The sequence below is a fragment of the Siphateles boraxobius genome, unplaced genomic scaffold (genome assembly GCF_051911475.1).
Source record: "Siphateles boraxobius isolate OS27281-9 unplaced genomic scaffold, OSU_SipBor_1 22, whole genome shotgun sequence".
NCBI lineage: Eukaryota > Metazoa > Chordata > Actinopteri > Cypriniformes > Leuciscidae > Siphateles > Siphateles boraxobius.
This window is the reverse complement of record NW_027508833.1, coordinates 40,082,970-40,101,754: the sequence shown is the minus strand read 5'-3', so window position 1 is coordinate 40,101,754 and position 18,785 is coordinate 40,082,970. Positions and strand designations below refer to the sequence as shown.

The 18,785-nt window shown below is 42.7% G+C and overlaps 1 protein-coding gene across 1 annotated transcript; it reads right to left on the bottom strand.

Moving 5' to 3' along the window:
* Positions 1-435: 435 nt before the first annotated feature.
* Positions 436-16,984, bottom strand: LOC143747376 (nuclear factor 7, ovary-like). The gene is made up of 6 exons (XM_077240145.1): positions 16,335-16,984; positions 8,195-8,290; positions 7,748-7,978; positions 7,648-7,670; positions 7,448-7,566; positions 436-1,406 (listed from the first exon to the last, which is right to left on the bottom strand). Exons 1-6 carry the CDS (start codon positions 16,734-16,736, stop codon positions 916-918), a joined length of 1,362 nt encoding a protein of 453 aa, XP_077096260.1. The 5' UTR covers positions 16,737-16,984; the 3' UTR covers positions 436-915.
* Positions 16,985-18,785: the final 1,801 nt, after the last annotated feature.

The following is an 18,785-nucleotide window of genomic DNA, read 5'->3' as shown; positions in this document are numbered from 1 at the left end:
CCACTAGAGGAACCCGCAGGATAAAGAATCATTTACATCCTTTTCTGTAGGTTTACATCCGTTTGAATGGAAATAAATGCATTTAGTTCATTTGTATAAAACTATGGTTAAAATCAGTGAAACTTTTATAGACACACACACACACACACACACACGCACGCGCACACACACTCACACTACACACGCACGCGCACACACACACACACTCACACTCACTACAGTACACACACACACACACACACACACACACACACACACACACACACTTTCCAGCTAGTGCACTTTATTTTGATGGTTATTGTTGTTTGTTTTAAGTTTTGTTTTTGTTTATGTCTTTTACTGAGATTTACTAGACATCATTTTGTTGTACTAAAAATTACAATAAAGTCTAAAGTTTATTTTTTAGACCCCAATAAAACACATTTAAAATCTTCATTTAAAACGAATAGACAATTTTAATAATTTTTCACTATATTATAAAATTTCTATAAAGACATTTATTGTTTATGTATGAATAATAAAACAAACACTTGTTAAACTGCAAGCATAAGGTCAGGAGGAAAACTATAGAAATAAATGATATAAATGAAAAGAGCTTTAAGATAAATAAGGTTTTGAGCTGCAAATGATCTTCACATTCATTTAAATTGCCCTGTGACATCCATCCTGTGACGAGATGAAGACAGAACACTAAAGGAACAAGAGAAAAAGCTGATATGACGGTGTTTAACACAGAAAAACACATTTCCACAATACATATTTCATATACATTAAATGATATTACATTAGAGACGTCTCTACAATTATTAACCCAGAAAAACAAACCGAAACTATGATTGACACACTTGAGTTTCACAATTCCTAAATATTGGAAACATGATGAAAGCAGAAGATCCAGATCTACAGGAGTGACGTTTACTGACTATTGACCGGTAAGATCCTCAGATAGGAAGAAAAACACCAGAAGAATGGAAAGAGTGTGTGAGTGAAGGTGTTTGTGAATGTGTGTAGATGTGTGTTAGTTACAGGATCAGAGAACGACACTTTTCCTCCGTCATAGTCCAGATTCACTCTCACACGATCAAGATCCTGTTTAACACGAAAACCAGAACCTCGAGTCCATCCGTACCACACTCTCCAGACATCAGTGTTGAAGAAAACACGTCCCTTCCTCTGGTTTGATGCTGTAGTTACTCCAATAGTCCAGCGTTTACTCTCTTTAACCTCCACATCCCAGCAGTGTGTTCCTGAGTTAAAACCCTCTGAACCCAGAACACAGGAATAACAGTCAAATCTCTCTGGATTATCAGGAAGAGTTTGATAGTTCCCGCTGTATCTCACACTGGTCAGATCATCAGACAGGACGAGACGTGGATTCGCAGTGTTTGGATCCAGAATCACAGGAGCTGATGAGACACAATCAACACATGCTTTTATTCTGATCTTCATATAATGAACCCAACACAGATTATTATGAATTATGACACTCGTCCTGTTGATCAAACTCATTTTCCCCTGATCACTGTCAGTGCTGTTATTAGTTTCACACTCGTTTTATTAAATATGAGATTCAGACATTTGTGTCCATCAAGAGAAGGGTCAATTCTGCTGTCCAAAAGCATATTCATTATATTAAATATGTCTACATTTTTAAATGCACTTCATTAAATGACTCATCTTTAATTACTCATGTGAGAATCAATATAAATAATTAATCTTGAAGGAACTATTGAGCTCAAAAGTCCCAAAATGTAATTCCGGGTAACTGTCCCGGCCTAAAATCTGAATACAAAAATACGACAAAAATGTAAAAAATATTAATAAAAGTATTTATAATCTACTTGGGCATAATTGTGTTGATGTTTTCAACGATACCTACAAATATAGTGATAATACTAAGCTTATTTACATTTTTATGAAATATAGACTTTTGTCTCCAAATTGTGATTTCTCTAATATCATTCCTGGATAACAGACATAAATGACCATTTTGGACCATAATGCATTTTGTGTCATGTGACATAATATTGTATAAAAAAGACCCTGAAGGAGCAACAGAACATGTGCAAATGTGAGTAAGATCCTCTTAAAATGTTGATATTTTGATCTTTTCAGTCACTGGTGCACTTATAGAAATATCATGTGTCCTTTTGGATAACACTAATAAAACATTTATAATGTTTTTATATTAACAAAATATCTATTTGATCTAAAAGATTAGCTTATAGCGATGATAGCTAAGTTGTAGTTTTCCATAGGTGGTTAAGTTAGTGCCTGATTATAAAGAAAAAATATTTGTTTTGTCATTCCTGGATAACAGAAACATCCGTTATCCAGAATGACATATGCGTAACAATCTAGTTTTTAATTAACATTTGTAAACTTTTAGGCATAGTTATTTTATTAACATTAACATTATTTACATAATTGTATGTTTTTTGCCATATTTTTGCTGTCATCCATCTTGATTATGATTCAATGAGTCACATTCATTTATCTTTGAATTGAATTTTGTAATGTTAATAATAATATAATCACGAATGATGTAGTCATATTTATTAATTATTACCCATTTTTGTAACACTTTATAATAACTGCATGCTATTAATCATTAGTTAAGCATTAGTAAACAGTTAATTCATAATTTATAAAGCATTAATAGACATTAATAAGCAGTTTATAAATATAGCTATAAATGCTTTATTCTTGAGTTATAAGCATATCTATAATGTGTTTAAAAATTGTATTTTTATACTTTGTTAATGATCAAGTTATAATTTCTAAATGAAGTATAGCATTATTTATAAACCAGTTATTTGTGAGTAAATGTAGTAAATTCAGGTCGTTATAAAGACATCTTATATAAAACATCTTATTATTCAGACATATAGTAATAGTTACGTAGTGTGTTAGTAAATGCTTTATTAACATGTATTTCTACTGTAATTCAGGGTGAATTGGGTAGTTATAAAGCATTTCGTAGTGTCAGTTAACCATTTTGTGAGCTCATCTAAAGTGAGGACTAGTTATGCCTCGTAAAGCATTTATAAAGGAGATTTAAAGACTCAGTAAAATATTTCTATGTTCTGAATCACTGTGTTGTGTTCGTTTCCTTTTTCTGTTTAGAAGATAACTGAGTCTTTAAATCTCCATTATAAATGCTGTACAAGGCATAACTAGTTCTTACTTCAGAAGAGCAGATGAGATTATTTACTTTATTAGAAAACATTTTTAAACATTTACCAGCTTTTCTTTTAATTTGGTTCTGAATGTTTAGTTTTCAGCAGCTAAAAATGAGCCCATGTCTATATGAAATCCCAAATTGATTATATTAATTATTATTAAAATGTAGTTTTCCGAGCACTAATTGTTTGTTGAGCTCCAATTGTGGATATCTGTACATTTGTATATGCCAACAATGGTAGAAATGTAATCAATTTAAAAATTCATTACGTTACCCAGGAATTACATTTTCATGGGGAAAAAAATGGTTAATTACATTCTTGAAATGTGTACATGTCATTGCGTTACATACACAACACTATAATAAGTATAGAAAGTCCTAAATTTTTATTTTTTGCCAGTTTTATTTTTTTTCACATTTTAAATCCTCATCCGTCATTCACCCAGAAACTGATACTTTAGGAAAGTTATAATAATAAATCAATGAGATGTTGAGATTTATGCAGTAGATGTAAAACTGTAAGTGTGTGTCTGACGTTCAGCAGCTTCTCATCATCTTCACTTTATTGCCTCTTATAGTCTGTGTATCAGTTTAAACAGTTTATTCTGACAGTATAAGTGTGTTAAACTTACTAATTATGTTGGATTGAGAAATGATTATTTTTATTCTGAGACTAAGTTTTTTAATTGTAACTCCTCATAAAAACGTCCAGACTCGACTCAGAGCTTCAGACTGTTCTGACAGCGCCGATTACTGGACTTTATCTACATTGTGTCTGATTGTGCAAATACTGTCAAATACACACAGGGTTTACATAAACACAGCTGAAGTAATCAGTTGTGTCTGTCACTGTTAGACGCGGGACAGCAGCCTATAGTATACATGGAGAGTTAAAGGGAGAGTTCACACAAACATGATTATTTACTCACTCTTCATGTATCAGTTTCTTTCTTCTGCTGAACACAAAATAGGATATTATATATTTATATAAAACCAAACTGTTGCAGGACCCCATTGACTTCCATATAGGGGAAAAAACAAAAACTATGGAAATCAATGGGGTCTATCAACACATTCGTCAAAATATCTTCTTTTGTGTTCAGCAGAAGAAAGAAATTGATACATGGAGAGAGTAAATAATGAGAGAATGTTCATGGGTGAACTACACCTTTAATGTTAATACATTTATTATTGTATCTTGTTACAGGTCCATCTGATTCTGATCTGTTCATTTTATGTCTTATTTAAGTATTTAATTTAATATTTCTGTTTTGTAATTAAATTATTATTTTTTATATAAGAAGATACTGTTTATCTAAAGTTATTTAGTTAATTGTTCTGCACATTTGAACGCAATTTTTTTATTACCAACAGCAGGTTTGCTTTTTTGAGTAAACCATTTATTACTGCAAGACTTTGAATATTAAAGTAAAAATAAAATAAGAGCTGGCCACTCTCGTGGGTTTGATACTGTACACAGACACACACTCTCTCACTCTCACACACAGACACACACTCTCTCACTCTCACACACAGACACACACTCTCTCACTCTCACACACAGACACACACTCTCTCACTCTCACACACAGACACACACTCTCTCACTCTCACACACAGACACACACTCTCTCACTCTCACACACAGACACACACTCTCTCACTCTCACACACAAACACACACTCTCTCACTCTCACACACAGACACACACTCTCTCACTCTCACACACAGACACACACTCTCTCACTCTCACACACAGACACACACTCTCACACACAGACACACACTCTCTCACTCTCACACACAGACACACACTCCCTCACTCTCACACACAGACACACACTCTCTCACTCTCACACACAGACACACACTCTCTCACTCTCACACACAGACACACTCTCTCTCTCTCTCACACACACAGACACACACTCTCTCACTCTCACACACAGACACACACTCTCTCACTCTCACACACAGACACACACTCTCTCACTCTCACACACAGACACACACTCTCTCACTCTAACACACAGACACACACTCTCTCACTCTCACACACAAACACACACTCTCTCACTCTCACACACAGACACACACTCTCTCACTCTCACACACAGACACACACTCTCTCACTCTCACACACAGACACACACTCTCACACACAGACACACACTCTCTCACTCTCACACACAGACACACACTCCCTCACTCTCACACACAGACACACACTCTCTCACTCTCACACACAGACACACACTCTCTCACTCTCACACACAGACACACACTCTCACTCTCACACATAGACACACACTCTCTCACTCTCACACATAGACACACACTCTCTCACTCTCACACATAGACACACACTCTCACTCTCACACATAGACACACACTCTCTCACTCTCACACACAGACACACACTCTCTCACTCTCACACACAGACACACACTCTCTCACTCTCACACACAGACACACACTCTCACACACAGACACACACTCTCTCACTCTCACACACAGACACACACTCTCTCACTCTCACACACAGACACACACTCTCTCACTCTCACACACAGACACACACTCTCTCACTCTCACACACAGACACACTCTCTCTCTCACACACAGACACACACTCTCTCACTCTCACACACAGACACACACTCTCTCACTCTCACACACAGACACACACTCTCTCACTCTCACACACAGACACACACTCTCTCACTCTCACACACAGACACACTCTCTCTCTCTCACACACAGACACACACTCTCTCACTCTCACACACAGACACACACTCTCTCACTCTCACACACAGACACACACTCTCTCACTCTCACACACAGACACACTCTCTCTCTCACACACAGACACACACTTTCTCACTCTCACACATAGACACACACTCTCTCACACACAGACACACTCTCTCTCACTCTCACACACAGACACACACTCTCTCACTCTCACACACAGACACACACTCTCTCACTCTCACACACAGACACACACTCTCACACACAGACACACACTCTCTCACTCTCACACACAGACACACACTCTCTCACTCTCACACACAGACACACTCTCTCTCTCACACACAGACACACACTCTCTCACTCTCACACACAGACACACTCTCTCTCTCACACACAGACACACACTCTCTCACTCTCACACACAGACACACACTCTCTCACTCTCACACACAGACACACACTCTCTCACTCTCACACACAGACACACACTCTCTCACTCTCACACACAGACACACTCTCTCTCTCTCACACACAGACACACACTCTCTCACTCTCACACACAGACACACACTCTCTCACTCTCACACACAGACACACACTCTCTCACTCTCACACACAGACACACACACACTCTCTCACTCCGACAGACAGACACACACTCTCTCACTCACACACACAGACACACACACACACACTCTCTCACTCTCACACACAGACACACACTCCCTCACTCTCACACACAGACACACACTCTCTCACTCTCACACACAGACACACACACACACTCTCTCACTCTCACACACAGACACACACTCCCTCACCTCACACACAGACACACACACACTCACTCTCTCACTCTCACACACAGACACACTCTCTCACTCTCACTCTCACACACAGACACACACACACTCCCTCACTCTCACACACAGACACACTCTCTCACTCTCACTCTCACACACAGACACACACTCTCTCACTCACACTCTCTCACTCTCACACACAGACACACACTCTCTCACTCTCACACACAGACACACACTCTCTCACTCTCACACACAGACACACACTCTCTCACACACAGACACACACTCTCTCACTCTCACACACAGACACACACTCCCTCACTCTCACACACAGACACACACACACACACACACTCTCTCACTCTCACACACAGAAACACTCTCTCACTCTCACTCTCACACACAGACACACACACACACTCCCTCACTCTCACACACAGACACACACTCTCTCACTCTCACACACAGACACACACACTCTCTCACTCACACACACACACACACACACACACACACATACACACACACACACACTCGCTTTATCTGTTATAACGGATCAGACTTACAGTTTTTCTAAAAATGAGGATGAAAATCCCATAGTATCTATCTATCTATCTATCTATCTATCTATCTATCTATCTATCTATCTATCTATCTATCTATCTATCTATCTATCTCACTGACTCACTGACTCACTGTTTTGGACGATGTCCTGCATCTTCTTCCAGACTCTGAACGGCAGGTTGCCCAAGTATCGTGGCACATGAATCAAAGCTCCAGAAGACGTCTGTGGATCCGGCCGTGAGCTCTGGACTCTGGAAGAACATTCAGGAGTCAGAACTGCAGTGGCTTTGGATCAGAACCAGAGAGACCAGAGACAGGAGCAGATCACTCACCTTTTCATCGAGACTGGAAACTCCTGCAGAACAAACACACAATTTATCATCAAGAACTCAATCAATCAACCAATGATCAACCAATGATCTGAAATCAGACCTTCAGAAAGCAGACGTCATTGGCTTTCATCATCTCCTCCATGTCTTTGATTGTGTGTGAAAGAGCTGAGATGTGTGTGTTCATCTCCTCCAGCTTCTCCTTCGTCCTCTGCTTCTTCTGCTCCTCTTCCTCCCTCAGTGCAGTGACTGTAGCTTCTTCTTCATCTCTGAGAAACTGATGAAGCTTCTCAAACTGATGTTTAATCTGACGCTCTGTGTGCTCAGCTTGAGCCTGAAATCACATCACATTCACTTCAATCATCTCAATCGACACACATCAACACTTCACATCCTTCATATCAGAGATAAACACGGATACCCGACATATAACGGATCCAGAAGCAGATTGATGCTCGTCATTTAAAGAAATAATCAACTGGAATCCATTATATTAAATCATAACTGTTTACAGTGATACTATACATGACTCCTGATTCTGTTTCCTCACCTTGATGTGTTGAACTGTTTTCTCAAACTCTCCTTTCATTTCTTCACTGTGTTCCAGTTTCTCTTGTAAGGACTTCAGAGCTGTATTGAACTCCTCCTAGAATTGAACAAAAAACATAAAACACAAGATTACAGTGAAGAGAAGAAGAGAAGACAATACAGTGATATAATCATATAATACAGTGAAAAATGATTTGCCCTCATCCTGATTTCTTCTATTTTTGTGCACATCTCATACTAAATTGATTCAGAAATTAAAACATAAAACAAAGGCAACCTGAGTAAACACAAAATACAGTTTTTAAAAGAAAATGTTATTTATTGAAGCAAAAAGTTATCCAATACCAACAAGGCCTGTGTGAAAATGTATTTGCCCCCGTAGTTACTAATTCCTCAACTCTATGAAATGTATTATAATGTGGTTGAGCTGGACTAAACACAACCACTCCTGATTCAATCAAATCAACACTTAAATAGGACTTTGTCAACAGCATTAAGTTGGTTAAAAGGTTTTAAAGTGCTCTATAATGCTTTTTCGATTATTCCCTTTCATGCGGTGTGTTATATTGCTGTTTTATGAATGTAAATGTTCTGCAAAGTTGTCAGAACCACCTAAACGAGTCGTCAGTAACTCCAGTCTCACTGCCGTGACCTGCATACGTAAAAATGTAACACATTTGCATAATTAACGCCTACGGTCTTCATTGGCTGCCGCTGGATAACGTGTACTTTGCTCCGCCCTCAAAAGCTGTAGCTGTTCGTGTTCGTGTTGTGTACATGTCGAGAAGACGCTGTTTTCTGCTCTGCAAAAGCAAACTCAAACTCTCTTTGTAAAAACTTCCAAAGGATGAGGATTAAAACTAAATCAGTGGTTATAATGAGCACAGCGATACAACAGCAGTATAACCTTCTGACGACTGCTGCTCACATCTCTGTGAGGTCTAAATGAGATTTACAAAACGCTTCTCCATTAAAGATGGGTCAGTACCCACTTTATTTGGATCAACTTGCTCCTCAGAATCACAACCTGCAAGTATGATTAATTATTGATGTATATATTTTCTACTGGGTTTTTCAGAATACGTAGCTTTGGATTTAATATTGTGTACGTTTCCGTTATTACTGTCTTACTGAAACTTCTGCTAATCACTATTACCTAAAACTGTCTATAAATGCTTATCGTCTGTCGTTCTTACTACTTTGAGTATAAATAAAGGATGGAGCAAGATTTGTTTCTCGTTAGTGCTCGGCTAACGTACGCGCTGTTATTGATACAGTTAACGATACAGTTCCCACATGTGCACCACAATAAATTAGAAATATCAGTTTGAGTTGAATAAATAGTTCTTCCAATGTTTTGCGTATTGTTTTTTACAAGTCAAAGTAGGGCTGCACAATTAATCGAATTTCTAATTGCGATTACGATTACGGATGCCACGATTACGTAATCGTTCAAAGCCGCGATTACAAAAGAAAATCCACTCTGCGTGTGTGTGTTTAGAGCATAATTATGCTATGAGAGGCGAATCACGACTACTTCAGAAAACCCAGCACAATATGACATAGCAGGCAGTGACGTAATTATACGCTGAAATAATAGGTCCTTCACCTCAGAAAAACGGACTTTACTGTCCTGTCCTGTTATACTGTGCTCGTAGCGCGCACTCTTCAATTGCACGCGCAAATGCGGCGGCTTCGCTTCACTGTATAAAGTGCAAAAGAAACTACGAGCATGCAACGTCGTAACAATGTAAATTAGTAAGTCATGAAATAAAAGTAAAATACCAATAAATCACGTGTTAGCTGAGAAGGATTTGCATGCAGGTTTGATTTTCATTCTATTCACCAGGAGCTGTTTCGTTAACAGTTCTTGTTAGTATTGTGTATTTACCATGGTAACTTTCGTTTCCATAACCCCAAAATGCCACTTTATTTTCAATTTGTGTTATTTTTTTTATTTTTAGATGACTGTGGTGGCTCATATCAACATTTTATTAACAAAAATAGTTTGGGACTGCTATTTAATTGCTTTAGTAGTCCTAATGTTTTTCTAGTTTTTACTATGAGTCATTCTTACAATTTATGTGTATGTTAAGTAAAGGGGGACAGTACTTGTGTGTGTTAAAACTTTTTGTGTAAACATGTATTATAATATGCCTATATATATTCAATGTTAATTGTGATAATCGTAATTAATAATCGCAATTACAATTTCAAGGGAATAATCGGCAATTATGATTTTTGTCATAATCGTGCAGCTCTTATCAATGGAGCGCAGATATTATGAGTCACCATGGTAACAGCGCAAGACAAAAAGAGGTCTGCATATTTCTCACCAGCAGTACGCAAACATTTTCTTTTAAGCAACAGGGCAGCAGCGGCGATCGAGAGAGTTAGTTTTGGAGAAAATAGTTGCTCGAGTCAATGCGTAAGTTTACATTTTAATTACTGTTATACAGTGTTGGGTGTAATTACCAAGTAATCTAAATACTGTAATTTAATTAAAGGGATTACTCTTAATTCTTCTGTAATATAAAGTAAAATATGATGTCATTGCATTAAATACTGCATAGACTATAGAACAATTCTGTATAAAACAACAGTGGATTTAACATAACATTTTTAAAAGGTACTCAGAGTTTTCACTTAACCTCCTTTCTGAAACAGGCCCCTGGAGTTAACACACCTCATGTCAGACCAGCAGCCCATGGGCGCACACATTATATTAATATTTAAACAACGTGTAATGACGTGGAATTGAAAACTGTGTCGGGCGAAACGTACTCGGTTACCTAACGTAACCTCGGTTCTCTCTAGAAGAGGGAACGAGTATTGCATAAGTATAGCTTACGCTACGGGAAAGATTCATCTTTTCGAGATATTGAAGCCAAAAAATTATCCTTAATTTTTGTATCCATTGTCAACGCAGTGCCACAGCCAGCAGATCTTGAGCAGGCTGTCTAGCGTGCTCATAGGCTGCCCTGCGGGAACTGCTGCAACCTACCACTGAGCCCGACGTGAAGTCACGTCCAATGAAGGGCGCTTGCGCCTTCACAGCGTCGAAGCCCGCCAGAATGGGCATGACTTAGCGTATATAAGCAGGCTCGGAGGCTGAATTCTCTGGTTTTCATTGACTGAAGCGAAAAAAACGCTCGTGGCGCAAGCACGGCAGGTTACGCAATACTCGTTCCCTCTTCTAGAGAGAACCGAGGTTACGTTAGGTAACCGAGTACGTTCTCTTACGAGAGGTTCTCTCGTATTGCGTAAGTATAGCTTACGCTACGGGAACTCCTCGTCAACGCCGTGCGCGCCAGCATCCACTTATGAGTCCCAGAACGATACGGGGATCCCAGATCAGCGGGAATAAGCGCATGTAATATAAGCGCAGTAAAAACCATCACAGGGAATACAGAGCGGCGATGCCGGTTAATGTATTAGCATATAGCACATAACCTGATACAGTGCAGCTCAACCAGAAGAGCTAGTCACATGAGAGTAGTTTGCGCACGATAGTACCTGGGCAGAACTGACCTCTCACTTAGACTGATAGTAGTTTCGCCCTGACACCCAAGGGGCATTGCAGACCTCACATTTCAGTGGGTCCAGATTTTTGTCAGTGCACCATTTAGAGAACACAGACCACTTAGACAAGTAGAGCCTTCTGGTAGAAGGAGCTCTAGACTGCGTGATAGTGTTCATTACTGCGTCTGGCAGGGCAACGGGTAACCGTTGGTCAACCATACGTGCAGAGACCAGCGCTCTGGATGGGGATGCCAGATCGAGCCGCGAGCTAGAGAGAGGAGATCTGCTCTCACCGGAATTGGCCACGGGGCTGTCTGTGACAGCCGCGTCAGCTCCGGGAACCAAGTCTGGTTCTCCCAGCGCGGGGCTATGAGGAGCACTGATTGGCGCGTTTCCCTGATTCTCTTGATCACCTGTGGTAACAGAGATACTGGGGGGAAAGCATATAGTGGGCGGCTCGGCCAGGTCTGGGCCATCGCGTCCTCGTTCTTTGAAAAGAACTTTGGGCAGTGAGCGTTGTCCTGTGACGCAAATAGGTCGACTTCCGCTTTGCCAAAAAGGCGCCATAGCAACTGGACTGTTTGAGGGTGCAGGGGCCATTCCCCCGGGGGAACATTGTTCCTGGACAGTCTGTCTGGGCCGTCGTTCAGATGGCCTGGCACATGCGCCACTCTCAGCGAGCGCAGGTGGTGCTGAGACCAAACGAGGAGGCGTTCTGCCAGATTGCAGAGATTTCTGTATCTGACACTGCCCTGGCGGTTCACGTAGGACACCACAGACATGTTGTCCGAGCGGACTAGAACATGGTAGTCCTGTATAAACGGGAGGAAACGCTTCAGTGCTTTCTCGACCGCTATCATTTCCAGACAGTTTATATGGAGGAATTTTTCCCGGTCTGACCACAGGCCAAAGACTGGTCTGCCCTCGAAGAGCGCACCCCAACCCGTGTTGACCGCATCTGTCGAGATGACCTTCCGGTATGAGACCGTCCCCATAACCACTCCCCGCTGGTACCAGTCGGCCACTAACCAGGGCTGAGTCACTCTGATCTGGGCACAACCTGACTTCCAAGCTCGGTGAGGCACACGAGCGGCCAGCCAGCGTTGTAGCGGGCGCATACGTAGCAAACCCAGCTGAAGTACCGCAGCGGCTGAAGCCATGTAACCCAGCATCTTCTGGAATGTTTTCAGAGGGGCGGTGCTGTCCTTCTGGAAAGACGCGGCAAGTTGCTGAACACAGCGCGCGCGCTGAGTTGACAAACGGGCCGTCATAGCCACGGAGTCCAGTTCTATTCCTAAAACGGAAATTGACTGACTGGGGATTAATGAGCTCTTGGTCCAGTTGACCGTGAGACCCAGGCTTTCCAGGTGACTGAGGAGCACAGCTCTTTGAGACAGTATTTCTGACTCTGATTGTGCTAGAACCAGCCAATCGTCCAGATAGTTCAGAATTCGCATGCCCTGATTTCTCAAGGGGGCGAGTGCCGCGTCCATGCACTTTGTGAATGTGCGGGGTGCTAAGGACAGACCGAACGGCAGGACAGTGTACTGATAAACCTGTCCGTCGAAGGCGAATCTCAAGAATGGCCTGTGACGGGGTATTATCTGAATCTGAAAATAGGCATCTTTCAGATCGAGAGATATAAACCAGTCTCTCGGGCGAACGTGCGCGAGGAGTTGTCTGGTTGTAATCATTTTGAAGGGTCTTATCATAAGAGCTTTGTTCAAATATCTCAGAACTAGTATGGGTCTGAGACCCCCGTCATTCTTGGGCATGAGAAAATAACGTCTAATAAAGTCTGTAAAAGCCTGACTCGCTCAGAGAAGGCGGCACCGGTTCTATGGCCCTTTTGCACAGCAGTTTCGCTATTTCTGAGCGAAGTAGATGTGCTACTTCCGCATTCACTGTCGTCGTGGTCCGTGCTCGAAAGCGTGGGGGACGGCGAGCGAACTGTAACGCATAGCCCTGCTTTATTGTGCTTAGCACCCATTCTGATACCCCTGGAATCGCTTCCCATGCTTTTATATGTGCAGCTAGGGGCATAATGACCTCCGGGTTCTGATCGCCGCACTGTGCGGGCTCGAGAAACTGGACCGGAGGAATGAACATTCTCTGTGCTTGAATGGGGCGGCTCGCTGACAGCAATAGCAGGCTGATTCATGTATAGCGTCCCGATAGCTGTGAATGGGCAGCGCTTTACAATCACATTGTGATGCGCGAGCGGCGCCGTGGGCGGCGTGTATGTTAGTAAGCGTGGGCGCTCGTGAGCGGGCACGGGACTTACATTCATAGCTTGACCGGTATGAGGCTGCACTTTGTGACGCGCGTCTAACGCCGTGAGCGAAGTGCATGTTAGTAAGCGTGAGCGCTTGTAAGCGGGCACGAGACTTACGTTCATATTCTGACTCATGTACGGCTGCACTTCGTGGTGCGCGCGCGGCGCTGTGTGCGAAGTGCTTGTTAGTAAGCGTGAGCGCTTGCGAGCGGGCACGAGACTTACATCCACAACCTGATTGATATGAGTCTGCACTTTGTGAAGCGCATGACTTGGCCGTGTAACAGAGCGGGCAGATAGTAGATGTGGGCACGGACATGTGGGCACATCTCCTGCAGTTAACACTCGAGCGGCATTTGCCAGCTTAATGAGAGTGGGCTCTGCGGGTGACACGGGGAGTGATGTTTTTGTGTGTAGGGGTGAGCACTGTGGTGTGGGCACTTTTTCTACACTTAAAACACCGTCGGCGTGAGCCGGATAACCAGACATTATGCTCTTTCTGAGATTTCTCTGGTTCGCCGTAAAAACGGCGGTTGTGTGCAGGCGAGCGGGTTGTGTTACTGACTCGTTGGCTGCTAAATAACTCACTGGAGTAGCCTGTGTTAAGGGGACTGACAGGGCGAAAAGCTTTGACGGTGGTCCGGCCCACGTGGGGGGTGCGGTCTGCTGCGGTTAGCTGAGCGCGATCTGGGGCGGCCGCCCTGTCGCTGCGAGGATTGGCTGGACTGTCTCAGCTGAACTGGGCGCTGTGTAGTGGCTCGTGCAGGCGGCCGGTCACGTGGGCGACCTGCAGCGGAGCTAGCGCGACGGGGCAGGAACAGATTCGTAGCCTGAGAGGTTTTCTGAACTTCAGAAAAACGGTCGACGATTCCGTTCACTGCAGGGCCAAAGAGACCAGAGTGGGAGAGAGGAGCGTCGAGGAAGGCAGCCCGCTCATACTCTCTCATGTCAGCCAGCGTTAACCATAAGTGTCTTTCTGTGACAGTCAGCGAGGCCATGCATCGTCCTAGGGCTTGAGCTGCAGCCTTGGAAGCACGAAGGGAAAGATCCGTCGCGCTTCTCAGGTCCGTTACGGCAGCTGGATCCAGGCCTTTCTCGTCCCATTCACAGAGAAGATCGGCTTGTAGGATCTGTAGGACAGCAATGGAGTGCAGGGCGGACACTGCTTGTCCGGCGGCGGCGTATGCGCGACCGACAAGAGAGGATGTAGTCCTGCAGGCTTTAGACGGCAAAGCAGGCTTTGAGCGCCATCTCTCGGAGGGCGGGCAAAGGTGTGCAGCAATCGGTTCCTCAACTCTGGGGATCGAGCTGTATCCCTTCTCGGCGGCGCCGTCCACTTGGGAGCGGCTGCAGGCTCCGGAGGTCTTTGGAAACGGCGCTTCTTCTCGCGCGGTCCCACAAAGGGCGGAGTGACAGCTTCAGTTTTGCAAGCCTCAAGTCGAGCCCGCAGGGTCGACATCGGAAGCTCTTCACAGTGCTCACATCCTCCGGTAGAGAGGGCAAGAGCAGCGTGGTCCGGTCCCAGGCAGAGAGCGCAGATAACGTGGCGGTCTCCAACGCTGAGAGGGGCTCTGCACGAGCCACAAGTGGAGCGAGGCATCTTGAAAAAGACGTCTCGCGCTCTTTTAGATAGTATAGAAAGGATACGTCGCCGGATAGCGTAGCTGGCACGGAAGGCTGAAGGTGGCGAAGATAGCCGGCTTCCTCAGGCACTGTCCTTAGCTGGCTTGTCGCTGTTTTGACGGCGGCGGCGGCTTCTCTAGATCCAGCGATGCGTAGAGCTCGCTGAAGAGATGAAAACCAGAGAATTCAGCCTCCGAGCCTGCTTATATACGCTAAGCCACGCCCATTCTGGCGGGCTTCGACGCTGTGAAGGCGCAAGCGCCCTTCATTGGACGTGACGTCACGTCGGGCTCAGTGGTAGGTTGCAGCAGTTCCCGCAGGGCAGCCTATGAGCACGCTAGACAGCCTGCTCAAGATCTGCTAGCTGCGGCACTGCGTTGACAATTGGTACAAAAATTAAGGATAATTTTTTGGCTTCAATATCTCGAAAAGATGAATCTTTCCCGTAGCATAAGCTATACGAGAGAACCTCTCGTAAGAGAACTAGAAAAAAACACTTGTGTCGCGCCTGGGGCTGCATTGCTCCAGGTGTATGATAGGGCCCTGTGTGTGTGTGTGTGTGTGTGTGTGTGTGTGTGTGTGTGTGTGTGTGTGTGTGTGTGTGTGTGTGTGTGTGTGTGTGTGTGTGTGTGTGTGTGTGTGTGTGTGTGTGTGTGTGTGTATGCTACTCTCTTCATCACTTTGTTTCATTTACATGTAAAACGAAAGATATTTGTCTTACCTTATATGATGGAACCACTTCACTGATGGGTCTGACTTTATGATTGTCATGTTGTTGTGAAGTAATACACACTAAACACACAGGCTGTTTGTCCTCCAGACAGAAGAGTTTGAGTTTCTCACTGTGTAAACTGCAGATCTCCTCAGATCCTGATGAACGCGTCTCATTTCTCTCCGTCAGGATTGACTCGCACAAGTTTTTTAACGCCAGATTAAGAGGAGGTTCTCCTTTTGAGGATCTTCTCCTGCAGACAGGACACTCCTGAGTTTTCTTGGTTCTCCAGAACTGTTGAAGACACTCTTTACAGACACTGTGACTACATGATAAAACAACAGGAGCCTTGAAGATTTCACAGCACACGGGACAAGAAAGCTCTTCAGCAAATACATTTAGTGAAGCCATTTTCACCGTTTGAGCTCCAGCAACATAAACTTTACTTTCACTTTCTGTACGACGGGTTTAAAAATGAATCACCTTGAGAATCACAACGATCTGCTCTCTGTTCAGAAACAAATGTCTCAAAAATCCTTCTTGAAAGTGTTTGTCTTCATTCTCCACTGATCGCTGCGTCTTTATTGCTTTTGTCGAGAGAGAAGAGAGTCAGCATGACAGAAAGAGAAATAAGTCTGTCTCTTCCTGGTGAGTGTTGTAAGAGGGCGGAGTTTATGAGTTTATGATCATATTTGGTTCAAAGAACAACATCAGGATTTCTTCAGGTTAAATATTAACTTCCATTTTCCAAAACTTTCCATTTAAACTTTCTCAGGTATAATGCTATAAATTAAAACCTTGAATCAAGCACTAAAGTACAATGAAAAACATTCGAAATTATTGACAAAAAAATATACTTTATTTGTGTGTTATATTTATTGCTCTTTATTTTTAAATGGATTATTTGTTCAAGTATCCATGACTTATCTGAGTTTTGTTAATCCTTTTGTTATTTAAACCATTTTGTATTTCTTCATCATCATCATTGGACTAAAATGTTACATGTCAATTCACAGCTGCTCTTTTTTGCAGTTTTTACAGAAATTTCTTACGTATGTATGTAGATGGATGGATGGATGGATGGATGGAAAAAAAGATGAATGGATGAACAAACAAATTATGGATGAATGGATGAACAAACACAAATTATGGATGGATGGATGAACAAACACAAATTATGGATGGATGGATGGATGGACAAACAAAAATGTATGCCTTAAATAAGAATATTCCAAGCAGTTCCAAAGCACACTACAAGAACAATTATGATTTTCATTACACGAGAGTAGATGTTAAAACTTCATGCTGATTTGTACTCGGCTTTCGCCAAGATAAGCACCAACTAAGACATAGCTTTACAGTAACCTATGCTTCTCCATCCATTTACGCTTCTTTCCATATGGTGATGTAAATCTCCTTCTGTCTAGTGTTAGCACGCGTCAGCACACACAACGGCTGCAACCACAGTACGGTCCCCCCATAACAACCGTCTGGATTGAGCGGAGTAGGGGACATCTCTAGGGTCTTCAAGTGGGCACCTTCCGTCCTCAGTGTTTCGACGACTAGCCCACGACACCTAAAGAGGGCTCGACAGTGACTCTGGCGTCCCAGAGTCACCCCCCTCCGTCCCCCACTCAACTCAACCCAGCTTACTGACCTCTACTTCCCTCTTGCTGCTGAGACCTAACCACAATCTCACAATCTCTCCGCAACACAACCATACGCGCCAACCCGTTTGACTAAGGCTGTCGAGCCCCACTGGTGCGTTAATATGCAGTTTCAGTGGCAACGGTTCCGTATGGCATTCTACCGCAAAACACAATATCTGCCCAACCACCAATCCTCATTCACGCAAAATACACATGTAATAACTGTAATAACTATGCAACTATACAAAGAAACCAACAGACTCTTCAAGTTTTGAAACAAAATCCATAAAAGTATGTAGGCTATTTAACACAGAGATATTAAAATATGAAGCCATCTACAGAAATTGAAGAATAGCATGCACTATTCATAAATCGGACATGAATGGAAAGGATATAAACCCTTGTTGATAAAGCTCATCACATCTCTGGCAGAGTCATATTTGAAACGGTGATGCAGCATTGTGTTTGGAGATGCTTGTTTACAACAGGGACTGGAAAATTCATTGAGATAGAAGGAAAGATTGATGGATGCAGAAAAACCTGCAGGAAATAGTGCTTATATATAATAAAAATTAATCTTCCAGCAGACCAGCCACACAGAGCTGAAGTCACTGTGGTGTCGCTTACAATCCACAACACCCTATAGACTAGCAGCCCAGTCAAATCCCACACCTCAATCCATTTGAAGGACTTCAGAAATATTGATTCACAAATATTCCCCATCCAACCTGCCAAAAGCAATATTGCCAGGAAAAAATGTCAACATCACGGTATGCAATACTGATAGACATATACTCAAAGAGACATATAC

Bases quoted from the DNA above. Each gene is read 5' to 3' on its own strand.
- LOC143747376 (XM_077240145.1), bottom strand. From the start codon at position 16,736: ATGGCTTCACTAAATGTATTTGCTGAAGAGCTTTCTTGTCCCGTGTGC. The intron at 8,291-16,334 runs GTAAGACAAATA...GTTCAATTCTAG, and splicing joins AAGTGGTTCCATCATATAAG to GAGGAGTTCAATACAGCTCT. The intron at 7,671-7,747 runs GTCTGATTTCAG...TTTGTTCTGCAG, and splicing joins ATGACGTCTGCTTTCTGAAG to GAGTTTCCAGTCTCGATGAA.